Below are 27,176 nucleotides of genomic sequence, written 5' to 3' on the forward strand. Positions count from 1 at the left end.
CTAACGCAGACATAGGAATCTTATAAATGTCAGCTGCTGTTGTCAGGATCTAGACCACGGTTGATTTTCTGAGCATGCAACTCCATTGTTGTATCACCTGCAGTGACTTCTGGTGCATTTTTGGACCCAATTCAAAGCAATGGCTATTACAAGAGGCAAATTGCTTTCCTGCAAAATCGGAAAAGCAGCTAATTTTCCAAGCCAATATATCATTTGTACGTTACCCACTCATTACACAGTCTGCAGCCGCTGGACTGATTTTGGGAGGCTGCTCTGTGAACAATTAGCCTCCAGTTTTATTTTGTTTGCATCGACTTCAAGTTAATTTCTGGATGAAATTCAGTGTGCCTGTTCTTACCTATAAAGCCCAAACAGTTTGGGACCAGGACACTTGAAGGACTACCTCCTCCCAGATTGTCCTGCATCCAATGTCGAAGGCCCTGCTATGCACCCTCCTGCTTTCAAAACCTCAACTGGTTGGAACACGAGATGGGTCCTTTTCTACTGAGGCTTCTGACTTGTGGCTCCATCTCCCCCCTGTATTTTTTGCTTCAGACACCTTTCAATGTAGGTTAAATTTGACTGTTTTGTCCTGCTCCTGATTCTGCTGTTCAGGTAATTGAACTGTTCTTAATTTGAACTTATAAAATTTGCAGGTTAAGTCATTTTATGAACTTCTTTGTAAGCTGCTTTGAGGGTGGGACATGCATTTTTAACTAAATAAAATAACTACAGTGGTACCTCGGGTTAAATACTTAATTCGTTCTGGAGGTCCGTTCTTAACCTGAAACTGTTCTTAATCTGAAGCACCACTTTAGTTAATGGGGCCACCCGCTGCCGCTGCACCACCAGAGCACGATTTCTGTTCTCATCCTGAAGCAAAGTTCTTAACCTGAAGCACTATTTCAGGGTTAGCGGAGTCTGTAACCTGAAGTGTATGTAACCTGAAGCATATGTAACCTGAGGTACCACTGTATGCAGTTTAGTGGGCCAGAGGAATGTGGACTTGCTCAACTCCTACCTGTTTCTTGTGCAGATATCCTGCATAGGCCCCTTCTAAATGAGCCTGATTTTATGTCTGTCCACCAATGGTGGTTCCTGTAAAGGGTCTTGCCTATAGCAAAGCTCTTCAAATAAATTATAGGCTGTTACAGGGAAAACACCCGAATCCTGTGTTCTTAGAAGCAGTTTATTAAGGAAAAGTTACAAAACATTTGTAAAACAAAACAGCATTGAGATGGCAAAGATTCAGTATAATATACAGGCCTGTCAATAAATTACAGCGTCTCTAGAAAGGACTGGTTCCTGATAGACCACCAAATGTAACATAAATCTTTAAATTTGGGCTCAGGAAGCAAAGCACACACAGACAACTGTTTGTGGAAGGATGGAAGAAAGTGTGTTTTGGCTGTGCTGAAACCATGTCCAACATTCAAGGAAATAAAATTGCATGGCAGAGGCTTTCTGCCAGAAGTACAGAAAAGGAGAAAAGGTTATGCCTCAGCACACTATTCAATCTTTCCTTGCGGCTGGTCAAACATGAGACAGGCTAAGCCACTCAGTACTGCAGTGCGGAAGACCAAACCTTTCCTGGTTCTCAAAGCAGAGCAAACTCAGCATGAGCAGCAGCCGCCTTTGTCAGAATTCCTTCATTCTGTTAGGAAACAGGGATAATTCACGGCATGGAAGCATGTGACTCAGTTTCATTACTGAAATTGCCAAGCAGCTGTTGGTCTGCTTTCAATGGTGGCATTTAACTGTGATAGGTTAATCTGCTTGTTCCAGCTTAATTTTTGGCTGAGCTGGCTCTCTTTAAAAGCAGATGTAGTGATCACTATTAAAAAGTGTGGTGAGGGTGGACAATTACCTAAGATGCATTGTTAACCATACTGAAAACCATAACTCAGAGCAGTCTAGAGTCCAAGGCTTCTGCACTTTTTAAATCGGGCAGTTCTTTCTACTAATTTGAAAGGAGCTCTACAGGACCAGCCCAGGAGCCCCAAAATTTCAGTTCCTAAGGCAAATATTAGATTTCTATTTAAATAATTGGGGCTTTCGTTTTAAAGGAAGTGTCACGGCTTAAATTGATTTGATTTGTTCCAAACGGAGCAGTTGGTCAAAGGACGCTATATTAGAGAAGCATCACTCTTGGGTTTACGCATTTCTGGCTTTACAGCTGCACTAGCTGAAGCCGTTGGTCCAAGGCAGTAACAGATTAACCATCCTGACTTTGTAATATAGCACAAGTTTTAAGTGTCAACATGGGCCACTGAACAGACTAGTTGCATCCAACTTATGTGGCTGTTCCAAAACGTTTAGCCCCAGAGATTATCATACAGGTCCCTCTTTTCCAGTGTCCAATAACCGTCATCGGTAGCTTAACAGCTACAATGTGAAATTCACATGGAAATCAACATACACCAACAATGCTGTTAGACAGCCAATTTCAATTTCTTTTTCTTAGACTTCATGACAGCTGGCAGTGAAATCTTGAATGCAGTCCTGGAATGACAAAAAATAATAATCCTGGCTGGGTTGCTAGAAGCTGCACCTGTGGATGTGTTCACACATAACAATAAGCCATTGTTTGTTTTATCTAAGATGTGTTGAACAATCCAGGATCAGTCTTGTGATCAGGCAAAGTAACAGTGGCTTGTTTCACCTGATGTTACTTTTGTTGCCTAACTGCTCCCGCCTTGCTCCAGGTGCCTATGGGAAGCCCACAAGAACCCAGGTGCAACAGCACTCACCTCATCCACAGTTCCCAGGGGCCTGTGTCCAGAGGCAAACTACCTCGGACAGTGGAGGCAGAACGTGGCCATTGTGGCCAACAGCCATTGGTAGCCACATCTACCATAATTTGTCTACTATTTTAAAGTTGTCCCAGCTGGTGGCCATCATCACTTAGTGTGGGAGCAAATTCCACATGCATTGTGTGAACAGGTATTTGTTATTTGTCCTGAATCTTCAACATGTCTAGTAGGGTCATGCAGCTAAGAAGGGGAAGGGGTCAAATTCCTGTCTACAAACTACTGAAAACTATGCCCAGTTCCAGTTCCCACAAACATGATGAACACATGTCTGAAACCCTCTCTCTGCAAGAATGAGGGCCAGAAACTTTTTATTGCTTTTATGCAGAGAATGCAGAACAAATGCAGCCCTACCTGGACATGTTTTATTTTAAATACATATATATATAAATATATATCAAGGTCACTTACTCACAAGTGGTGCAAATTGGACTGAAGCTGCAGAATACTGTGTGGACAAAAGAACAACAACAGATACATTCAGACAGTCTGTAGACTAGTTAAGGAAGGCTACAGAAATCAATCAAAACCTGGTGAAACCAATCAGATAATAAGACTTACTTGACAAACACACAGAGCAGACATAACCGATTTCAATGAGATTTCTGTGGCAGAAGCAGGCAGCTCGGTAGTCAACATGTACAGGGGGTGGGAGAATTAGCTGCGATCTTTGTTCTTGGTCAGGCAGATATACCCACTGTAGTAGTAGTAGTAATAATAATAATAATAATAATAATAATAATAATAATAATAATAGCAGCAGCAGCTTTCTAACTTCAGAGAACATGGCTAGATTAAAGTAGGGGTCAGGTGAAGGTAGATTAGGATGCATTAGAAAAGCACAGGGTGATTTGCAATGTTTGACAGGAGTTCCCAACTCCCAATTGTCACAACACAGTAAGTTTTTTCCTAAACTACTGTACATTGTTAGAATCCTTGAGCATAGTAACCCAGATGTGGCTTTGACCTTGCATATCCAGGTCACTCCAGTGGGTGGTTCATGGGGTTCATTTGCCAACTGGCGCCACCCAATGAGCCACTGTTTCACACCTGGCTCTAGCTGGGAGACATTGGGGTTCCAGTATAAAAAACATGCTGACAGCCAGGTAAATTCCACAAGCCTTAAGTCTGCCCACACCTGGATCTGAGGACTAAGAATGTCAAGGACTTGCTTCCTGGATAAAGCCAATGTCTGCTGAGCCCGTTGCTTTGTTTCCAATGGTGGTTAGTCAGTTGTCTTTCGCAGCTTGAAAGCACAGTGCATTGTCTTATGTTCACAAGCACATTGTCTCTGAACCTGGAGGCTCCATTTAATCCATGGGTAGGCAAACTAAGGCCCGGAGGGCTGGATCCGGCCCAATCGCCTTCTCAATCCGGCCCGCGGATGATCCGGGAATCAGTGTGTTTTTACATGAGTAGAATGTATCCTTTTATTTAAAATGCATCTCTGCATTTTATGGGTTATTTGTGGGGCCTGCCTGGTGTTTTTACCTGAGTAGAATGTGTGCTTTTATTTAAAATGCATCTCTGGGTAATTTGTGGGGCATAGGAATTTGTTCATTTATTTTTCCAAAATATAGTCCGGCCCCCCACAAGGTCTGAGGGACAGTGAACCAGCCTCCTCCTGCTGAAAAAGTTTGCTGACCCCTGATTTTATCTCTTGATTGAGAGCCTCTTATACAGCTATCCTCTATGGAACAAAGTCTACCTATCCGAAATGTTAGCACAAAATTTATTCATTTACCCTCCCTGGAAAGCTTTAAAAAACTGTAAATCACTGCACTGAGAATCAAACCAAGGCCACAAAAGGTTTGGGCATCCCATATGTCAAGAAGAAAAGGGGCACACTACACACAAAATGCAGGCATGACTCTTGGCCCAACAATTTCTACAAGCTTTTTCATGGAGCATTTTTGAACCAGAATTATAGAGGTGATTAGAAAAGTGGAACTCACCAGCAAATACTGCAGCAGAGATGGCATATGGGGAACTTTCAAGTAAATGCCACCAGTAATATCGCAAGCCTGGAAAACATGGCGTTATTACTGTAAAAACAATGTAACACCAGGAGGAAGTAAGCAGCTTAGTGGTAGAACATATGCTTTGCATGCAGAAGGCCGCATGTTCAATCCTGGATTATTCAGGTAAGATTAGGAAAGACCCCGTCTGAAAGAGTTACTACCAGTAAAGCGAGGTGGACTCAGCATAGGGAATCTTCATATGTGCCTGGGGCCTGTACATATCTGTTAATTCCCTTAAAAATAATAAAAAGCTCCTAGACCTCATGACCGTCACGACCTCTTCCTATTTTCTAGATATCTGGATATTCTAAAATTTACTTCAAGGGCATGTAAGCCCCTCTCCTGCAAAATAATTCCAAGATAACAATACCTTCCATACTCAAACAAATAATGCAAATGGTGCAAATAATGCAAATGGTGTACAATGATAACAGTGGTACCTCGGGTTAAGTACTTAATTCATTCCGGAGGTCCGTACTTAACCTGAAACTGTTCTTAACCTGAAGCACCACTTTAGCTAATGGGGCCTCCTGCTGCTGCCGTGCCACTGGAGCCCGATTTCTGTTCTCATCCTGAAGCAAAGTTCTTAACCTGAAGCACTATTTCTGGATTAGAAGAGTCTGTAACCTGAAGCATATGTAACCTGAAGCGTATGTAACCCAAGGTACCACTGTAGTCAGATATGCTGCAATAACTTCCCAGATTGTGCTGTGATTTCTACTGGGGTGCTGATCAAAAGACTTCCTAACACTATAATCTATTTGCAGGACAGACAGACAGAATTGCAGAGTTAGAAGGGACCCCGTGGGGTCACCTAGTCCAACCCCCTGCAGTGCAGGAATCACAACTAATGCATTCTGGTAAATAAAGCACAACAACCAGCAGCTGTGCCTCCTTTGTCTGGATGACGTCTCACTCTTCTTTCCCCTCCCTGCCCCACCTACTCCAAATTTATGCAGCCAATGACAATTACTCAGTAACATACTTCTTACCTGCTGCAAGAGCCCTGAATCAGAATCCAGAACGCAGGCATCAATCAAAATATTCTGAAAAACCAGGGGAAATGAGAGTTAGGTTTTATTGAAAATGTGAGTAAAGGAAAGAGGAGTTTTGTCTTTTTATTTAAACCATTTATATACCATGTAACTGGAAACATCTCTAGGTGGTTTACAAGGATGCAATATAAAAAGTGAAAATCAGTTCTAAAGTCAGGCTGCAATTAAAATGCTAGCTGGAATTTTAAAAAAGGCAACAGGAGGCACTGGAAGTTCAACAGGGTGGAGGTCTGACTGACCTCAACTGGAAGAGTTCCACAAAATTGCAACCACAACTGTGAATGCAGGACTCTAATAGTGCCACTAATAGTGACCCCCCTCCCTCGTGCAAAGACCTCAGGGATTGGGCAGGAAGATAAGGGATCAGGCAGCCCCAAATTATTAAGGGGCTTGCACATTAATACAAGCAGGAAAGGAGAAGTAGTAACAATAATAGTCACAGTAATAGTAGTAATAATAATTTATTTATACCCCGTCCATCTGGCTGGGTTTCCCCAGCCACTCTGGGCAGCTCCCAACAGAATATTAAAGGGAAGGGCATGCAAGTTTGAGGGTTGCTGCAGCTCATTCTTGCAAGAATCCACTAAGGTTTAGCATCAGAACTGAGCTGGGTCCATGAGTTCATGGTGAAGGCAAGTGAGGATGTGGACTTTAATCCATGAACCCTGGATATGAGGCAAAGGCTGTAGCAGTAGAACATCTGCTTTGTATGAAGGCCCCAAGCTCATTCCCTGGCATCTCCAGGTAGGGCAGGTCAGCTGTTTGAAACACTGGAGAGCCACTGTTAGTCAGGGCAGAAGATAGAACTGAACTAGATGGACCAGTGCTCCGACTCTATAGAAGGCAGCTTCCAATGTTCCAAAAGCCAGAGCCACAATAAACCTATTGCTCCAACAGCAGAGAACCTGTGGCCATCCACAGATGTTGTTGGATGACAACTCTGGCCATTCCTGACTTGGCCATCTTGGTTGGGACTGATGGGAGTCAGACCCCAACAGAATCCAAAAGGCTGCAGGGTCTCCACTCATGTTTTTAAAGGTGCTTATCATTGGTGTGGGTGTGGGTGTCTGCATTATTAACTGTCAGTCCCCCCCCCCCAATGTCTTGAACACAACACAGTTTTAAAAATCAGGGCTGGGACGATATCCAGAGGCATAGTTAGGCTCCGTTGCACCACTGGCAAGAGCAGAGCTGGCACTCTCCCGTCCCTGGTGACCTCTGCTGAGGCACCCAGGGGAGAAGTAGCCCAGGGAGCAGGTGGACTGATGGGCAGGCTCTGAGCCGCTCCAAGCCAGAGTGGAGAGGCACAATTTTCGCACCCCCGTGGGCCTGCATCCTTGGTGGGGGCCAACTTGGCCAACCCCTGAGTATGCCCCTGATTTTAGCATGTTAAGAAATACTGCTGGTGTCAGTCAACATCACCTGTTTCTGGGCTGCAAAGATCACATTCATGAAGTTCATGTACTGCAACGCACTGTCTTCAGCAGCTTTTATGACCTGGGTGAAGAAATTGGCATTTCTTAGTCTACTATACTGACCAAGTGGAGTCTGCTGGGATTCAGTATTTGTAAGGAAATCTGAAAAGTCTTACCAAAATCCTAGACTTGATTTCCTGGCTGGCTGCATATTGAAGGAGGGGAGGGGGAAAGAGGAGAAATATATATATATATATAATTGCATCTAACTCCAAAGCTTTGCTGTCAATCTGTTCACAAAATCTCTATGCAGCCTCCATTGTTTGTTTTCTTTAAGCAAAGTTAAATGTTAAATCACCTGACTATAATCATAGCTCAGTAGCAGAGCACATGCTTGGCATGCAGTTGCAGGTTCAACACTTGACATCTCCAGTTAAAAAAAAAAAGGATCCAGGAATCCGCCTTGGCAGCTCAGTTGGTAGAGCATGGGACTCTTAATCCCAGGGTTATGGGTTCGCGCCCCATGTTGGGCAAAAGATTCCTGCATTGCAAGGGGTTGGGGTAGATGATCCCTGTGGTCCCTTCCAACCCTACAGTTCTATGATTCTATGAAGTGATGGGAAGATCCTTCTCTGACTGAGACCCTGAAGTCTGAAGGGGACCACAATGGCACATACTGGGCTAGATAGACAAACAGTCTGGCCTGCTGTAAGACTGCTTCCTATACACCCCAAACATTGTTAAGGACTGGCTGGAAAACAGGATATGAAACCTTTGGTTAAAGATATTTCAGAAACTCTTGTTAATATCAACCATGGTTAACTGCAAACCATAGTTTAAAACAGGGGTTTCCCTATATTTGCCTTCCAGGTCCAGAGCTTAGTTTGGCAAGCTATACTATAGTTTTGCTGTATGTTTCAGACCTTAACCAGGGCTCAGGTATGCATGCATTAGGCCAAATTATATCTAATATCTGCACAGAAAACAACACACACATGCAAAGGTCAATTAATAAATCTTAAAAGTAGTAAGCTCATTTAATTCAGAATAATAAAGATGAAAAAAAGTCAACCCACATTTCTCTCTCTTAATTTGTTCCCATTTTTATTTTAAAAACCCCAGTAACTGTTACTGAGTTAAGCATAATACTGTACCTTTTCCCTCTTTAGTCATCCTGTGAATATCTAAGACATGCAATATTCAGGAATAATTTGTTAAATATAAGAGCATCTTCATGTAACAGATGTTATAAAAGCAGAATTTCTGGGCTATGGGTACAAATACATCTGGCCTGATATGTAAGGTACCTTTTTATGCTCCCATGGGTGAATATGTATGCACTGCCACCTCTTTTGCATCAATCAGCTCTCTCCTTGCCTTTTCCATTAAACATTTAGCATAACTCCTTCCTGAACTGCGACCGTGCCTAAGTAGGGATAGCTTCATTTATTCCCAGTTCTCTCTTGCTATGCTTGTCTGTCTCTCCCTTCCCCCGTCCAAATGTATCCTGAATGCTCCACTGTCAAGATGTATGTATACACTGGACGCTCCTTGGGGGCAAAGACCTACCGCTCTCCCCCCACCCTTCTTTTTGCTTACAAAACCCTGTATAAAGTATGATGCAGAATGATAGCACAACACATGCATATAACAAATCCAGGAGTGGTTGCATAAATTATCTCCATGCTTTGGTTTTGAAAGAACAGGAAAAACTTTAAAAGTCTGGTTTCAGAAGGATACAGCAAATTGCTTTAGCGAGAGATCCTGCCAGTAATGATTCAGTCTGCTGCCCTTTTATTTCAGCTGCCACAAAAGAGAAATCACACACACACACAGACACAACACACAGACAAAATGAGTACATGGTTTGGTATTTCTTGGCTTTATTGTGTTAATTGCACATTATGCTTTAACTACAGGTAGTTCTTTATGATGATGAAAACCTGTTAACCATTTGCTGTGGATTTCCTTCCCCCATGGAAATTCGACTTGAAAGAAGGATTCTATTGTAGCTTATAGAACAGCTTGTGTTGTGTGCCTAGTTCTGGTGTGTGTGCAGTGCCCACAAGGTTCTCTAGTTTGCAAATGTGCCCACAAGCCTGAAAAGGTTGGTGCCTTCTGTTCTAGGGAATAATTCCAAGGCACATGAGACCACTCCCTTGCTGAAGCTAAGCATGTCCAGGTCTGGTGGTCAGTGCCTGGGAAAGGAGATCTAAAATGTTAGAACTAAAGAAAGAAATGTATAGTGCAGGGGTTCTCAAAGGGTGTGGCAGGGCAGAATGGCAAGTGTGGCAGAAAGATTCAAGGACAATCAAAGAAACATTTAAACATTTCAGTGCAGTATAGAATAGTATCAAAATGATTTTTTATTTGCAGAATAAGGATAGGTATCTTTTTAAAATGACAGCAAGAGCATCACGTGATACCGAGGACAATCCTGGTTGTGATCCAGAATCACAGTTTGAACAGAGTGCTGGACAAGACTCATTTATACTTATACCTTGGGAGTGATTTCTGTTCTCATAAAGCTGCATTGTTTTATACTTTCTGGATACACCATTTTCATACGCCATTTTGTTCTATGTCATAAATCAGGCACTGCTACGAGTTGTTTCTTTTTGTTTTCTTATTAATTAAAAAATAATAATTCTGGAAAGTGTGGCCCAAAGAAAAAAGTTTGAGAACCACTAGTACAGCCATTTAAATCACACATGGTATTTGCAGTGTAGGCATCTCTCGAGACTAAATAAGAGCAGGTGGCAATTGTCCGTGTCAACTTGGGTGGAGGGAACAGCCACAAAGGAAAAAGAGAAAGTGGATGATGCGGCATCCAAGGGGTCTGCATCCAAGCCTGTAGGCCTCCAGATGTTACGTCCTGACCACTGGCCACACTGAGTGGGGCTGACTGGAGCTGAACAACATCTGGAGGCCCCCATGTTCCCCATCCCGTACATAAAGCAAAACTGCCTTTCATAGTAATGCATTCTAAGGGAAGTCAAGCCTCTACCTGGTCATAGGGTTAAATGGTTTAGGGGAAAAGTAAGTAGGAAACACAGAGACTGTGAAACAGAGCAGAGCAAACCAGCTTCTCATCTTACTGTTGGTCATAAGGTCCTTGATCTCTTCTGCAATAGTTTCATTTATTGTTGTTAACAACTCGTATTTTCCATCCTTGCTGCCAGATATATTAGATTCACCAAAGAGATCAGCTGGTGCCCAATGTTTTCCAGGGTAGAGAAAACGACTAAGAGAAATTGAAGTTGTATTAACATAATTACCATAACTAACTTAATTGCCACAATATGAAGCATCAGACAACATTCAGCATTAAAGACAAGATGAAAAGTAAAAAGAAAACGTGCATGATTTTGTTCCTACTGATTTCTATCATACACTTCAGCATATAAAATGCTTTAGAGTTCAGTTCTCATTTATTTTCACAGCAACATTGTGAGGTCGGTAAGGCCCCCTTTACATGCTCACCTGGCTACAAGCCTCTAGGTGAGCAATCAGAGCTCATGCACTGCCTTGCTGGATCATTCACATGCTCACCTGGGGCAAGTCCAAATACATGAATCATCTTTCTGGATCAGACAAAAAATTCATCGTTGTCAGCACTGTTTCCAAAGAACAGCCAGTTTGATGTCTTTTGTGAGGCTCCAAAGAAGAGTAAGTCTGAGATCCAGCCATCCCACCACTGTTTAACTTCCGAATCTGATACGCTGATATTTGAACTTCACCCACCCTAGCCTCTTCCTAGTCTAGTCTATCCACAGCTCTCTTTCCAAATGCCTGACCATGAAAAAGCTACAACCATCCAAAAAGCTACAATACCTTTCCTGTATATGACTGGCTATCACAGCCAGTTTGTTGTTGCGGTTCATAAATAAGTGCGAGTTTCCCAACACCATGGCTGCATCGAGGCATTTTGATAATGTAAGCTGTGGGTAAAAGCAGGGGAGAATTATTAAACACCACAGAGATTTAAAATGGGAAATTAAATTTGTGAACATCTCATCAAACTGTACTTATGTTGGGCCTTGACAACTGCCCAACAATGCTGACCCCTGGTGCTGGCTCTGCACTGAACACAGCACATTAGCACACTGAATTAGCACATTATCAGTCCAGTTCTAACTACAACTGACATAGGACCACACACTTAATTGGAAGTTCTTCAGACTCACAGGAACATTTGTTTAGTATCAACGCTGAAGACTTCAATCTAGATTATAATGCATCCAAATTAGTGTTGTTGTTTTTTTAAAAAGGTCAGAAAATCAATGATCCTGACATAGGTTTCACATATTCTTACCTCTGAGCCTCCTAATGCCTGCTTTCCCCACCAAATAGGGTTAGTGTCAACAACAATGACTAAGAGGTTCAACTCATCATCTGGAAAAAAAATAATGAAGTATCAGCCCCCAAAACTGTGAAAACATTAGCTGACAGTTTCCCAGCTCTGTAGGAGGATTGAAATTTACAGTCTATGTCCATTTTGTTTGTTGCTGTCTCTTAATGATATACAGAAGGTGCAAGGAACCATTGGCCCTCCAGATGCTGTGGGCCTACAACCCCCATTATCATTATTGGCCCTGTTGGCTGGGCTTGGTCAAAACTGGAGTTCAACAACATCTGGAGGAACACAGCTTCCCCACCCCTAATCTACAGGGAGAAGAAAGGAGATTCCAACTAAACATCAGGAAGAACTTTCTGACGGTACAACAGTGGAACAGACTCCCTCAGAAGGTGGTGGCCTCTCCTTCCTTGGAGGTTTTTAAGCAGAGAGTGGATGGATGCTTTAGCTGAGATTCCTGCATTGAAGGGTCTTGGATTAATGACCTTCAAGGCCCCTTCCAAATCTACAATTCTATGAGTCTACATCCATCCACAGAGGTGCTATAACAGCAGGCCTGCTCAGTGTGGAGAGCTTCCAATGTCTTTTTAAATAGATACAGCAGAAGCCCTTGGGAGTTACATTTCTTTCTTTCTCTTTCTGAATACTGTAGTGTTGATGGGAACAAAGTGTATGTAACCTTGAGCTCTATGATGAAAGACAGGTGGGATATAATTGTAAGAAAATAAAAGAAAATCTTTGTAATGGCTCTTTGAGTAAAATACTATTATTTTCATTTTACAGATAGGAAATGTAAGCAAATGTGTAGGCAGTTGGCACCTGTCTGTCTCTGGAGGCAATGGAGGGGTGCCAAGCAAACAAAATTTTACTAGTCCTAAAAGCCCAAGAAAGTGCCAGAAAAGGAAGAAGTGTGGGGAAGGGGAGAGTGAAAGTGGAGGAGAGAAAGCTGTAATCAATTATTTTGCTCCAGTTAGCACAAATGCTGTTAACATGCAAATGAAAGCTGATCTCTGTGTGTGTGGAGATACGTTTGTGCATTTCAGTGGGTGTTTAGTAGCCTACGTTTACACCTGAATCCCAAGGAGGGGTGAAAATTGTGCTAAGCAGTGAGTGCTTAGATCCCATTTTAAATTCAGTTTCCTTTTTGAAAAAAGAGGGGGAGGAGTTCTGCACATATTTAAGGACCAGGAAAAACACTCAGCACATGCTCAGATGCAGCCACACCACAGAACCAGAACTTAAAACACACAGAGAGAGGAGGAACCGGACAGCCACGACCGCGAGACTCCCTCCCTCCGGGCAACAGGAGCCCGCGGAAGGAGCCAGAATCGCCCCGCCGATCCTTCCCCGCCCCGTTTTTGCCTGAAATCCCGGGGGAACAGCGGGGAGGCGACGTCAGGCGCCGCGGACTCACCTCCGCTCATATCGCCCCGCAGCAGGGACAGGCAGGCGGACTTCCGTCGCTCGAGAATGAGGTCACGCGAGCTTCAGGCGCGTCGTCTTGACGTCACTTTTCCCACTTTCCCTCCCGCTTCCCCGGATGTAACTGCATCATGGAAAGGTTTCCGGCGAGGCCAAGCGGCGCGGCGCCGAAGGTTCCGCCCAAGGGGCAGCGTGGATCGGGAGAGCAGCTGGGAAGGCTTGGGTGACATTTTCTCCTACCATGAACGAAGCAGGTAAGGCAGTGAGTGTTGCGCGCTGCGGCTGGTAAATTATTATTATTATTAATAATATTAATATTATTGTTATCGTTGTTGTTTCGGTTTTCTAGAGCAGGTCCCCAACTCTGTCATCAAAACAGCAAGAAAAGGAGGCTATTCCCATCAGTGGCCAAATACATTTGTATTTTATATATGTGTGTGTTTAATATTAAATGGTTTACTGTCAGATATAAACCCATGTTGGTATTAGCCACAACAACCGCGTGTGAAAATGGCCACTGTTGGTACTGTAATTACCTTGTTCGTGCTTTTATGCATTTTTTTTCCTTCTGACTCCGCTTTTATCAGTTCCACAAACACACACCTGCATCTCGGGACAGCATCTGTTGAAGAGTATATAGACCACAAGAGTTCGCAAAAGCCATAATAAGTGTGTTAACCTTTATGGTGTCACAAGGCTCCCACCTCATAAATGTTATGATTCTGCACGGATCAAGCTCGAGGGAAGCCCCATACTGTCTTTGAACCAGAACAGAATGCTGGTCTTGCTCGCTGATCCTTTTGACTGGAGAGTCTGGGGATTGAATCTGGAACCTTTTTCATAAGATGCAGGGGCTCTGCTGCACAGCTACCTTCTTGTAAAATGTTGTGTCGATTATCATAATTATTGGATCTCTTAATAAAAGCAACTGTGACTGTTTGTGGAGATTCCAAAGCTGACCATTTAAACTACCATTGCAATGAATTTGTAATAACTGAAAGCACAGCTAGTTTGTGAAGTGTGAAAGCAGAACCTCAATGACTCTCCCCTTTTTCCATCCTGCCCCATATCTTCTTTTCAGAGCTGGTTGAAGCTTTTAAAACCAAGATTACACAGGAGCCAGATGTTGCCTCTGCTGTGGCAGCCATCAATGTCTTGTTGGAGTTCTTGAAGAGGGACAAAGGCACGTAAGGCAATCAGATTGGGTGGGCTGAGCTGTGGAGCTACCAGTTTGCACCTGGTTTTCCAGGAACTTTTGATTTATAGTAAAACTTCCTGCCACCTTGCTGAGTTCAAGGTGCTGGTTTTGGTGTATAAAGCCTTAAACAGCTTGTGACCAGGATACCGGAATACCCCTTATATACCCAGTCAGCCATTGTGCTCTGCTGGTGAGGGCCTCTTGCAGATGCTATCTCATCAGAAGGCTTGTTCTGCACAATGTAGGAAACAGGTCTTTTAGAATCATAGAATCATAGAGTTGGAAGAGACCACAAGGGCCATCGAGTCCAACCCCCTGCCAAGCAGGAAACACCATCAGAGCACTCCTGACATATGGTTGTCAAGCCTCTGCTTAAAGACCTCCAAAGAAGGAGACTCCACCACACTCCTTGGCAGCAAATTCCACTGTCAAACAGCTCTTACTGTCAGGAAGTTCTTCCTAATGTTTAGGTGGAATCTTCTTTCCTGCAGTTTGGATCCATTGCTCCGTGTCCGCTTCTCTGGAGCAGCAGAAAACAACCTTTCTCCCTCCTCTATGTGACATCCTTTTATATATTTGAACATGGCTATCATATCACCCCTTAACCTCCTCTTCTCCAGGCTAAACATGCCCAGCTCCCTTAGCCGTTCCTCATAAGGCATCGTTTCCAGGCCTTTGACCATTTTGGTTGCCCTCCTCTGGACACGTTCCAGTTTCTCAGTGTCCTTCTTGAACTGTGGTGCCCAGAACTGGACACAGTACTCCAGGTGAGGTCTGACCAGAGCAGAATACAGTGGCACTATTACTTCCCTTGATCTAGATGCTATACTCCTATTGATGCAGCCCAGAATTGCATTGGCTTTTTTAGCTGCCGCGTCACACTGTTGGCTCATGTCAAGTTTGTGGTCAACCAAGACTCCTAGATCCTTTTCACATGTAGTGCTCTCAAGCCAGGTGTCACCCATCTTGTATTTGTGCCTCTCATTTTTTTTGCCCAAGTGCAATACTTTACATTTCTCCCTGTTAAAATTCATCTTGTTTGTTTTGGCCCAGTTCTCTAATCTGTCAAGGTCGTTTTGAAGTGTGATCCTGTCCTCTGGGGTGTTAGCCACCCCTCCCAGTTTGGTGTCATCTGCAAATTTGATCAGGATGCCCTTGAGTCCATCATCCAAGTCGTTGATAAAGATGTTGAATAAGACCGGGCCCAAGACAGAACCCTGTGGCACCCCACTAGTCACTCTTCTCCAGGATGAAGAGGAACCATTGATGAGCACCCTTTGGGTTCAGTCAGTCAGCCAGTTACAAATCCACTGAGTGGTAGCATAGTCAAGACTGCATTTTACCAGCTTCTTTACAAGAATATCATGGGGCACCTTGTCAAATGCCTTGCTGAAATCAAGGTAGGCTACATCCACTGCATTCCCTTCATCTACCAGGCTTGTAATTCTGTCAAAAAACGAGATCAGGTTAGTCTGACATGACTTATTTTTCAGAAATCCATGCTGACTATTGGTATCACAGCATTCCTTTCTAGGTGCTCACAGACTGTTTGCTTAATGATCTGCTCCAGAATCTTCCCTGGTATTGATGTCAGACTGACTGGGCGGTAATTATTTGGGTCCTCTCTTTTCCCCTTTTTGAAAATAGGGACAACATTTGCCCTCCTCCAGTCTACCGGGACTTCGCCTGTTCTCCAGGAATTCTCAAAGATGACTGCCAGTGGTTCTGAGATCACATCTGCCAGTTCTTTTAATACTCTTGGATGCAGTTCATCTGGCCTTGGAGACTTGAATACATCTAAACTAGCCAAGTATTCTTGTACTATCTCCTTAGTTATTCTGGGCCGTGTTTCCTCTGCTGAATCATTTGCTCCAAATTCTTCAGGTTGGGCATTGTTTTCCTTATCGGAGAAGACTGAGGCAAAGAAGGCATTAAGGAGTTCAACCCTTTATGTGTCCCCTGTTTGCATTTCACCATCTTCTCCTCTGAGTGACCCCACTGTTTCTTTGTTCTTCCTTTTGCTACGAACATACCCATAAAAGCCTTTTTTGTTGCTTTTAACCTCTCTAGCAAGCCTGAGTTCATTCTGTGCTTTAGCTTTTCTGACTTTGTGTCTACACGTGCTGGCTATTTGTTTGAATTCCTCTTTGGTGGTTTCCCCCCTTTTCCATTTTTTGTACACATCCTTTTTTAATCTTAACTCAGTTAAAAGTTCTTTAGATAGCCACCCTGGCTTCTTTAGGCACCTTCCATGTTTCCGTCTCATTGGTATTGCCTGAAGTTGTGCTTTTACTATCTCCCTCTTAACAAACTGTCCATGGGATCTCACCCAGCACTTCCCTAAGTTTTATGAAGTCGGTTTTCTTAAAGTCAAGAAATTGAGTCCTAGTATGCTTGGCTGCTCCTTTCCGCTGTATAGTAAACTTCAGAGAGCATGATCACTCACGCCTAATGATCCTACCCCACTAACCAGGTCATCAACATTGGTTAGGACCAGATCTAAAATGGCTGTTCCTCTTGTTGCTTCTCCCACTTTCTGGACAATGAAGTTGTCTGCAAGGCCAGTGAGGAATCTGTTTGACCTTATGCTCTTGGCTGAGTTTGACATCCAACAAATATCCGGGTAATTGAAGTCCCCCATTACTACTATCTCCCTTCCTTTTGCATGCTTGGCCATCTGTTCCAGGAAGGCATCATCTATGTCCTCCGTTTGGCTTGGGGATCTATAGTAAACTCCCACAATGAGGTCCCTGTTATTCTTCTCTCCCTTAATTTTGACCCAAATGCTCTCACTTTGGCTTTGAGGTTCTAAATCTTGGATCTCTTCACAGGTATACACATCCCTGACATATAACGCCACTCCTCCTCCTTTCTTGTCTGGTCTGTTTCTCTGAAATAGATTGTATCCCTCCATTATTACATTCCAATCGTGGGACTTATCCCACCAGGTTTCAGTGATGCCTGTTATGTCATATTTAGTTTGCTGTACCAAGAGCTCAAGCTCATCTTGTTTATTTCCCATGCTTTGTGCATTAGTGTACAGACATTGAAGTCCATTAATCATTCCCCCGTTTCTCTTATTTAAGGATTTTTTCCCCACACCACTAGGTCTGCGTGCTGTTTGCTCCATTTGGTCTATGACATTTAGATGATTATCTTCATCAATTGATAGACTCCTACCTTCAGTAGCACTGTCTCCCTCCCCCACATTAGTCAGTTTAAAGCCCTCCTGATGAGGTTTCTGAGATTTTTGGCAAAAGCATTCCTCCCAACCGTTGTGAGGTGCAGCCCATCGCTTGCCAGAAGTCCATCTTCAAGAAACTGCAGTCCGTGATCTAAGAATCCAAACCGTTCCTGTTTACACCATTTGCGAAGCCAGCTGTTCACTTCCACTATACTATTTTAGTATTGTGGTCCCTTCCCTTTGAAATTCCCTCCCTTGAATATTAGACAGGTGACCTGCTTTCAGACAGGAATAATCAAATTACTTTAATAGTGGCTGAATTTTTGAGTGCTGTCCATGTAGAAAGACTGGGCCATTATAAAGAGATTTAGTGGTTCTTAAATGATCGGTGATGTGGTAGTGTTGTATTGTATTATTTATGCAAATTGATTTCCAGTGGAGTTAAAGATCTGACTAGGACAAACCTTGTTATGCTGAGCTCGTATTTTGCACAATTTGTACACGGTGTCTGTTTGATAATGTGTGGTTTGCTATGCCTAATAAAGGATATATGATATAGGATACTGGATAGGTGCTGTCTCTGTTCAGTACCTACTGAAGACATTCCCTTTCAACAAGCTTTTTAAATGGAGTTCTTGTCCCAGTGTGCATCTGTACTGGAATTGTTTTTAATATGCTTTAAATATGTCTTTCATTCTTTATCACTTGTTATTTGCTGCCCTGGCAGGAAGGGCTGGATATAAACTTAACAAATAAGTAGATCCTGTAAGCTATAAGTTTGCGCACCCCTGGACAATGCCGTCATTGGGCCTTTAGTAGCTTACTCTCTCCCTCTTTCTGTCAAGGTGAGACAATTCAGGGGTTGAGAGCAAACCTCAAACATGCAATAGAAATTCTCTCTGGTGTTGACTCTTCAGTTGCTGTCTCTTCTGGGGGAGAGCTCTTCTTAAGATTCATCAGCCTCACGTCTTTGGAGAATCCAGTAAGTTTCACTTAGATTTTCATAAAGGGTGGCAAGTGTTTGACAGTAGTTTTCTTTACACCGTTGCTGGTTTTTAGATGAAGGCAATACAGAGCAGGACCACAAGAGCTGCAATGAAACACGTTTACCTTGAGTTCTCAGGGACTGCCTCTCCCCATATGAACTGATCCAGACCCTGCAATCATCATCTGAGGCCCTTATTTCTGTGCCACCTCCACGAGAGGTCCAGAGGGCAGCAACACAAGAACAGGCCTTTTCTGCGGTGACTCCACGTTTGTGGAATGCACTCCCTAGGGAGGCTTGCTTGTCACCTCGGTTACATATCTTTAGGAGCCAGGTGAAGACTTTCCTCTTTCCCAGGCCTTTGGCTAATTGAGCAATGTTTGGCCTTTTAAACTGTGGCGGGTATTGTTTTTGTTTGTTCCTCTGTTATGTATTTTTGTGTTTTTACATTGTAAACTGCCCTGTGATCCTTGGATGAAAGGCAGTATAGAAATTAAATAAATACATAGTTACTTCCTTACTATGATCTGGAACCAGTTTTAAATATCAGGGACCAGCGCTGGAACAAATTATGTGCTGGTAACAGTGAAAGAGGACTCTGAAGCATTTGCAAAGTTTGTATATCACTCTGTGCACCTCAGAAGACTTTTTTTGTCTCTCTTTTTTTTTAAAAAAAAAAAAAGTTCTTGTAAATAAGCCTATAGAAGTTACTAGCCTGCACCAGACAATAAAACAGCAGAGAGCTGACTGGAGGAGAATAAATAAATCAAGTTAATAATAAATTTCTGTGCTGGTTGTAGAGGGATGATGGGCTCCTTCCTTCTTCTGCTAGCTGGCTCAGTATCTTGCATGCATGCAATTCCTTATCACCTATGGCTACCAAGCAGTTGCTTATAAACAAAGTTGTGCTAAGCATGATACTCAGGGTTTACTCTAGTACTCTGGCATACTCTGGTTATTTTTTCTTTCTTTTTCCAACTGATATAACTATAGAAACAGTACAAATTACATAACGCATATCTAGACATGTTAAACATTTCCCTTTGAAATTATACAGAATAAGAAACTATATTGTTGTGCTATCCTACATATTACAGTTAAGTGCTAATATGGATTATTCTTTACTGTTATGTATCTCTCAAAAATTAATCAAAGGACTCCACTGGATTATGACTGGAAGATACTCTAATTCTGTTTCTTGTGCTGCTTTTTCCAGGACTATTCCAAATGCAAAGATATCATGATTCAGCGAGGGAAGCTTTTCCTCGCTCGAACCTCTAATTCAAGGAGCAAAATTGCCGAACTTTGCCACACTTTTGTCAAAGATGGTGGGGTAAGTGAGCTTGGGTCATATTAGGGCAAAGAAATAGAGTGAAATGTCTTGTGCGTATCCCACAGGTGCTCCGTGTGTGTGCAGAAACTGATGTTGAGCAAAAAACATTGTATCCTATGAATCTCTGAGCTAAGCCAGGCATGGAATCATAGAATGGAAAAGACCTTGGAGGTCCTCTAGCCATGCCCTCCGCTCAGGGAAGCATCTGCAATGCAGGATGCAACTTTGCTATATAACTAGCCAGACTAACTAACCATCCAGCCTCTGCTTTAAAACCTCCAACGAAGGAGAGAGTCCACCTCCGCCTGAGGTTGTCTGTTCCACCGTCAAACAGCTCTTAATGTCAGAAAGTTCCCGCATTGCAGGGGGTTGGACTAGATGACCCTTGGGATCCCTTCCAACTCTACGATAATATGATTCTGTGACAGTGGCTATTCACAGGGTTGGTGCCAGAGGCTGGGCATTTGCCAGGGCCCCAAGGCCAGAAGAGGGTCCACTGCCCTAGCATAAACTGTTTTGTCACAGAGCCCATTCCCAAGTTTTGCATCCACAGCTGATGGCCGTCTGTCCAGGATGCTTTACCTGAGATTCCTGTGTTGCAGGGGATTGGACTAGATGACCCTCAGGATCCCTTCCAACCTCATGGGTGTTAATATAGCCTGGGCAGAATCTCGAGTGGATTTCCGTGGCACACAATAAACTGAAGACTCCTATGCCTTCTTCTCCTCAGAGAATCTTAACTCACGCTTACTCCAAAGTGGTCCTGCGAGTGTTAGAAGCCGCCGTAGAAGCAAAGAAACGTTTCAGCGTCTACATCACTGAATCACAGCCTGATCAAGCAGGGCAAGTAGATGGGACTTCTCTTTTCTTTATGTTAGGGGCACGAGGCTCTGTGCAAACAGAGGAAGCCATTTGCTATCTGTCTTTCTCTGAAAAGGTTTCCCGCCCTGCATATTTAGGGGGCAGTCTTCAGCACACTGAACTTGGAAGTTAGTCCCATTGAACACGGTGGGACATATTTCTGAACAAGCACGCAGCAGATCAGTCTGCAAATTCAGCAGCTGGTAAATCACTTTAAGAGCGGCCCAAGAATCAACAGGTTTTGGTGAATGGATTTGCCAGCTTTTTTTAGGTTGGGCTTTTGCCACATGTCCCATGTTTTAAATCCCCCTTTCCTCCTAGGAAATCAGAATAGTATACAAGGTTTTATTTCCTCCATTCCCCAGAATTTTCTGCCCACAACCACCATGTGAGGCTGAGAGATGGTGATTGGGTCAAAGACCTCACTGTGAGCTGCATGGTTAGGGGAGATTTGAACCCGGGCCTCTGTGATTACAGTCCAACACTCTACCGTAGTCTTCCCCAACGTGGTGCCCTCCAGGTGTTGGACTAAACTCTGACCATTCCTAGCAATTGGAGGCTGATGGAAGTTGGAGTCCTACAACATCTAAGAGATCCCCCTGCTCTAACCACTACACAGCACTGCCTCTCTTCCCCTTACTGTTCTGCATGAACCAGAGGATTTGAGGGGGGTGGGGTGGAGAAGAGCAACCTTGCTTTGTGCCAGGCTACAGTGAAGGGAAGAACCAGTGGCAAAGCAGCCAGAGGGCTTGAGGGAGGAGTCTGTTTCACTTTGTGGAAAGGTTTTTCTGCAGATCTCAAAAGACTTGTGGAAGGAGATGTCACCATTGGTGACCAGGGGAATAAATTTGTGGAGCTCCATAGTTTTCTTAATCTCCAGCGGCACAATGTGAAGCATGTCACTTAGAAATAAATCCCCCTGAGTTCATTGGGACCTGCTCTCTGTTAAATTTGTTTAGACCCGATTTCTTGAAACAACATCCTCAGTGCAAAAGGAGGGGTAGGAGTTGCTGATGATGAGGAGAAAAAACAATTCTATACCAGGAGCTAATCTGATTTTTAAAATATATATATGTATATTTATTCTGTTAATATTTAGAACACTGTTTTGAACAAAAAAACTATTAATTTAAAAAAACTATTAACAGGCAGAAGATGGCAAAGGCACTCAGTAAACTTGGCATTCCTGTGACCATCATCCTGGATGCTGCCGTTGGGTAAGTCTGTGTGGTGTGTGCTGCAGCTGGGCTTTGGAAAGGCAGTTGGACATAGTGACCTGCTGTGAGGGCTGCAGAGGAAGAGGACCTGCTGCATCCTGGTGTTTAAAGGGCTGGTTCTTGCACTAGTAAGCCAAGGTTGTTGGCCATAGCGCAGTGTGAGAGCGTTTGCCTTGGGTGCAGAAGGTCCAAGGTTCAGTCCCCAGAGATTCCAGGGAGGGTTGGAGAGAGCCTTGCCTGAAACCCTGGAGAGCTGCTGCCAGTCTGTGTAGACAGTACTGTGCTGGATGGACCACTGGTGGGACTCGCTATAAGGCAGCTTCCTGTGTTCCTGTGTCCCCCTCCTTTCTCTTTGGCTGTTTCACGGCTAGTCTTGTGTTTCTCTCCCAAGTATAAAACAAGTGGCAAGGGCAGGGTATAGCTGAAAGCTCTGTGCATCACAATGGCCCCACCCGAATGTAATCTGGTTAAGGAATATTGGCAAAAGATTATAAAGGTAATTTCTGGATTATTTCAAATAAACATAGAAGTTAATAGGGATTTATTATTTTCGGGAATACTGGGAAATAACCAAGTAAAAAGTAATAAGCAAGAGTTGTACAAGATTATGATTCTAGCTGGAATGGCAGTTATTGCTTTGGGATGGAAATAAAAGGCCAAATGGAATATGGAAAAATGGAATGATTATGTTTTTGAATACGTACAATTAGAAATATTTGCACAGACAGTGGCAGAGGATAGATGGGAAAACAAATGCCAAAGAATCACAAATAAATGGGCATTTTACAGGAACTGGATAGAAAGAGGGGAAGCCAAAGCTAACATACAAGCTCGAATGAACAGACTGTGTACATGGATAAAGATATGAAGAAGGAAGGCCTGACCGGGGGGGGGCGGGGAGGAGGATTGGAGTGGGGAGGGAGGGGAAGGGCGGGGAAGGTAAACAGGATGGTATTTTGAATGGATTTTGTTATGTAAGCCCTTTTTCAGAAACCGTATATATTTAATGCTATGTAGGTATGCATTGTAGTATGAACGATTTGTGTTTTGTATTCTTTGTTTATAGAACATATATAATATTGTTACGTTACTAAGCAAATTTAATAAAACAGTTTTTAAAAAAACAATGGCCCCGCCCCAAATAACTCCTTGGATGGATCAGGAATTGAGTTGTTTTTATTCCTTCTGAACAGCTACATCATGGAGAAAGTGGACCTGGTGATAGTTGGCGCTGAAGGAGTGGTAGAAAATGGAGGAATTATTAACAAGGTAAAGTGTGTGTCTACCCAGATTTTTCGTGGTTCCCTAAACAGTTTGGGAAATAGCTGTTTTTCCAGAGCTGTCCTGCTAGATCTGAACAAAAGTCCCGTCTTCTCCAACGTCCTGCTTTCTTCCATTGGTTAGACAGATTATTTAAGGAAGAAGCTCGGGAACAGCAGAAGAAAGTGCTTGTCATTCCTTAGTTTTTTCCCTCCAACACACACAAAAAAAGACTTTAAAAATCCTAGTCGGCTTTCCTTTGTAAAAACTTGTTTGATTCCATTCCCTCTCTTTCTTCCCAACCGTCCCAAATAAATGTTAGAATTCTGCAGCCTGTATATATTGTTCAAAATAAATAAGCAGCATTGCCTATTTACTTATATGGGACATAATTGTACATAATATATTCTAATTTTGCTAGTCAAGGGGAGCGGCATAAAACTACATAGAGCAGAAGTGGTGACCAGCAGAAAACTTGTTTAGCTGCTCGTCTGTCATCTGAGCAGAAACTATGTACAGTGGTGCCTCGCTAGACGAAAAGAATCCGTTCCGCGATTCTCTTCGTCTAGCGGTTTTTTCGTCTTGCGAAGCAAGCCCATTGACAGTTTAGCGGCTTAGCGCTACAGCTGTCAAGCGGCTTTTCGCGATCAGCTGTTAAGCGGCTTATCAGCGGAACAGCTGATAAGCAGCTTAGCGGCTTAGGAAAAGGGCGAAACATGCGGAAAAAACCCGCGGGGGGACGCAAGATTTTTTCGTCTTGCAAAGCAACCCCATAGGGAAATTCGTTTTGCGAAGCGCCTCCAAAACGGAAAACCCTTTCGTCTAGCGGGTTTTCCGTCTTGCGAGGCGTTCGTCTTGCGGGGCACCACTGTATGTTCCTTCTGAGTGGAAACTGTGTTCTTTACAACCATAAGGGCCAGAAACTTGTTTTTTAAAATAAAATAGAATAGAAAGGTAGAATGTGGACCCACAAACTCATGTACATATGAATGTTCTGGCTTCTGTGGAATCCTATCATACATGCATAGCATAAGGCTTGCTTATATGTGAACATACCCTTTTTCTCAAAGGTTTTGAGACCTGAATCAAGGGAGTTGGTTATTTTTCTTGCAGGTATAATACAGGATACAGTTAAGCGCTTTGAAGTTCCACTGGTTTTCAGTGAGAGAGGGAAACATGTACTTTATAGCGCAAACCTAGGCATGTCAACCCAGGAGGAAATCCCTTTATTTCACAGTAGCTTAATAGGTATAAAATTGTAGTTTACTTACGTGGGAACCTGATTAAACTCAATGGGGTTTTCTTCTGAGTAGACATGTATATAGGACTGCACTGTAAATCTCTCCAACAAGACTTCACTGTGCTCGGCTTTGACAGAATCTTACCCTTGGGGTTTCTTTTGTATCATAAAGCAAGGGGTGTTTGGTTCCTCATCATCACCTGAGAACATTTCTCTCTCCCCCCCCCCCCATGGCCTTTTCAGATTGGCACAAATCAAATGGCTGTGTGCGCCAAAGCTCAGAACAAGCCCTTCTACGTGGTGGCAGAGAGCTTCAAGTTTGTGAGACTCTTCCCTCTGAACCAACAGGATGTCCCAGATAAATTTAAGGTAAAGGAAAACTAACTTTGCTTCCTGGTTATCTGCATTCAAAACTCTGTAGCCTGCAATGGGGTGTAAACCTCTGAGGAATTTAATGTCCGATCTTGGAAGTAAACCAGTATAAGGGGCAGCCAGCCAGGGATTTGGGGCACTGAGGTGCATTTGTCGCCTTCATTATCAACTTCCAGAATGAATTTGAAAACATTCATGTTTACTCAGGCATTTAGGGACTGAAGAATCCTGTTCCTGGCAACCCTGTAGTGTCAGTTGAAGTGTTGTTTTTAATGGTCACTGCTTTTAGATGTTTTTAATTGTAATAGTTTTTCTTGTTTTAGCTGCTTTGTTTTTGAATTGTGGGTGGGTGTGCCACCCTGGACTAATTCAGGAGGAAGGGCAGGATGTGCATTCAATGGAGAAATAAATGGTGGGTTGGAGACACCCATTTCTTGTCTGAATTGGGTGAAGCTGTGCAAGACTTGCCTATTTTTGGCAGTTTTTTTGAGGAGCCACTGATTTCTGCCACTATTAATAATTTTAATTCAGTGATTGATGTTACATGTTTCTAATAGATTTATCTGTTTTATATCTCTTTATCTGTTTGCTTTGTTGTAAGCTGCCCTGTAACTTGTGGAAAGGGCAATATATAAGTTGTCAACTAAGCAAAACCCTACCTTTTATTATAACCAGTACTGTAGCTCAAGCTGAGGAGAGTTCTTTCAGCTATTTATTTCAAGCACTTTCCCCCACATTCTTCAGCCAAAAAAGGCTCCCAGAGTAGCATACAAATGCTTACCAATAAGACAGTCCCTGCCCTCATGCTTACAATCTAAAAGAATGACATAAAAGGAAAAGGGTTTGTGGGAAGCTGAAGGAAATCAAGCTCAGGCATTAGATCTTAGTTGCCAAGTTCCTCAGGTCGCAATTCAGCAAGGGACAGAGCTGGATCCAAGCGCAGGGGAAGGGCTGCTTCATCCTCTTCCACTTGTGGTGTCGACAGCAGTGAGCTAGATGGGTCTGACTTGGTGTAAGGTAGCTGCCCATTGTCAGCCTGCGTTCAGACTATGCAGCCTGGGAATATGTGTGTTGAATGTTACACATGTACAGAATACTGTAACAGGACCCAAACCAACGGGCTCAAATGGCAAGGAAAAGGATTTAGGCAAAATGTCAGGAGGACCTTCTTGATGGGCCACTCTGTTAGACAGTGGAACAGGCTGCCTCAGTCTGAATCAGACAATAATAATACTAATAATAATAATTTTTATTTATACCCCACCCTCCCCAGCCAAGGCCGGGCTCAGGGCGGCTAACAAGCAATAATAAAAACAAGTTGAATGAATACAACTTAAAAACAATATTAATACATTAAAATATTGAAACATTAAAATATTAAAATGCAGCCTCATCACAGGAGGAGGAAGGGGGGGGGAAGAAAGAGGGGGTGGGAATCAAATCAAATACTAATCCTTCTGTCTTAGTATTGTCTGCAAAACTGTGATCCAGAGTTGCAGGCAGGCAACACTCAGGAAATGAGCCTGGGACCTTCTGCATGCGAAGCCAACGCTCTGCCCCCAAGCTGCCTCTTGTTCATTACAGCTTTTAAAGCAGGCGCTGGGTGCCTGCCTATTAGGGACGATGTAGTAGCCAGCTTTTCTGAATGGGCAGGTGATTAGACCAGATTACCTTTAGGCGCCTCTCAGCTCTGTGATCCTGTGTTCTAAGTCATGTTGCCAAACTTGGGTGAAAAAAGTGTCCTTTCGCAGAAAACGATAACTCGCCACTTTTTCTTATTTCTTCCCCAGTACAAAGCTGACACGTTGAATCAGCGTAAAGCACTTACAGAGGAGCATCCCTGGATCGATTATACCTCCCCATCTTTGATCACTCTGCTCTTTACAGACCTTGGGGTCCTGACCCCCTCTGCTGTTAGCGATGAACTGATTAAACTCTACTTGTAAAATTGTCCACATCTGGCGTGCCTAAGGGTGATTATGTTTCTCTACCAGCCTGTTAAAAAGGCAAACCCTGTAAGTAAGAAGATTGCTGGTGATGAATCATTGGATGGCTCAATTTGAAGCACCAAGTCTCTTAAATGGGTTGCATGCAGAGCCCACAAGGCAGCTTGGAAAGTTAAATTGTCAGGAACAAATTCACAGACGGTTCAGATATGTTAGATTTTATTTGTAATTCAGTTTATTACCGACCCTCCACCGTAGGGCTTCTGTTCTGGGCCATTATTGAGGATTACACACACATGAAGGTGGATGGAAGGACCCTGAGTGGGAGGTAGGGAAGACCACCCAGGGGGAGAGGCTGGGAGAAGAAAGGAAAGCTGGGTGGGTCTACCACTTTCTGTGTGAGACAAAACACTAAGAGCTGCCTTTAAGAGAGGAATTCGCTTTTGCTTTCTCTGTTTTTATTTAGATTAGTTTCTTTTATCTTACTGTATTATGACAAA

The 27,176-nt window shown here is 43.2% G+C and overlaps 2 protein-coding genes across 2 annotated transcripts; one reads left to right on the forward strand and one right to left on the reverse strand.

The window, feature by feature from the left end:
• Positions 1-1,175: 1,175 nt before the first annotated feature.
• On the reverse strand, positions 1,176-13,168 carry GTF2H3 (general transcription factor IIH subunit 3). The gene is made up of 13 exons (XM_053368225.1): positions 13,073-13,168; positions 11,617-11,696; positions 11,136-11,242; positions 10,400-10,545; positions 9,042-9,104; positions 8,456-8,485; positions 7,478-7,506; positions 7,309-7,383; positions 5,824-5,877; positions 4,766-4,834; positions 3,372-3,507; positions 3,222-3,258; positions 1,176-2,502 (listed from the first exon to the last, which is right to left on the reverse strand). The coding sequence occupies exons 1-13, from the start codon at positions 13,080-13,082 to the stop codon at positions 2,433-2,435; spliced, it is 906 nt and encodes a 301-aa protein (XP_053224200.1). The 5' UTR covers positions 13,083-13,168; the 3' UTR covers positions 1,176-2,432.
• Positions 13,169-13,206: 38 nt separating this feature from the next.
• On the forward strand, positions 13,207-26,683 carry EIF2B1 (eukaryotic translation initiation factor 2B subunit alpha). Its single transcript, XM_053368224.1, has 9 exons — positions 13,207-13,334; positions 14,162-14,263; positions 18,308-18,444; positions 19,664-19,780; positions 20,511-20,627; positions 21,794-21,858; positions 23,052-23,127; positions 24,602-24,727; positions 26,521-26,683. The coding sequence occupies exons 1-9, from the start codon at positions 13,322-13,324 to the stop codon at positions 26,674-26,676; spliced, it is 909 nt and encodes a 302-aa protein (XP_053224199.1). The 5' UTR covers positions 13,207-13,321; the 3' UTR covers positions 26,677-26,683.
• The last annotated feature ends 493 nt before the right edge of the window (positions 26,684-27,176 follow it).

Source organism: Podarcis raffonei, chromosome 16 (assembly GCF_027172205.1).
Source record: "Podarcis raffonei isolate rPodRaf1 chromosome 16, rPodRaf1.pri, whole genome shotgun sequence".
Classification (NCBI taxonomy): Eukaryota; Metazoa; Chordata; class Lepidosauria; order Squamata; family Lacertidae; genus Podarcis; species Podarcis raffonei.

What these genes read in the sequence shown, in the direction of transcription:
- EIF2B1 (XM_053368224.1), top strand. An exon ending in GTTCTTGAAGAGGGACAAAG is followed by an intron (nt 14,264 to 18,307) that starts GCACGTAAGGCA and finishes CTTTCTGTCAAG; the next exon opens with GTGAGACAATTCAGGGGTTG. An exon ending in AGCCTGATCAAGCAGGGCAA is followed by an intron (nt 20,628 to 21,793) that starts GTAGATGGGACT and finishes ATTAACAGGCAG; the next exon opens with AAGATGGCAAAGGCACTCAG.
- GTF2H3 (XM_053368225.1), bottom strand. An exon ending in AGGCATTAGGAGGCTCAGAG is followed by an intron (nt 11,243 to 11,616) that starts GTAAGAATATGT and finishes TTTTACCCACAG; the next exon opens with CTTACATTATCAAAATGCCT. An exon ending in CAAGGACCTTATGACCAACA is followed by an intron (nt 9,105 to 10,399) that starts GTAAGATGAGAA and finishes CTTTTGTGGCAG; the next exon opens with CTGAAATAAAAGGGCAGCAG.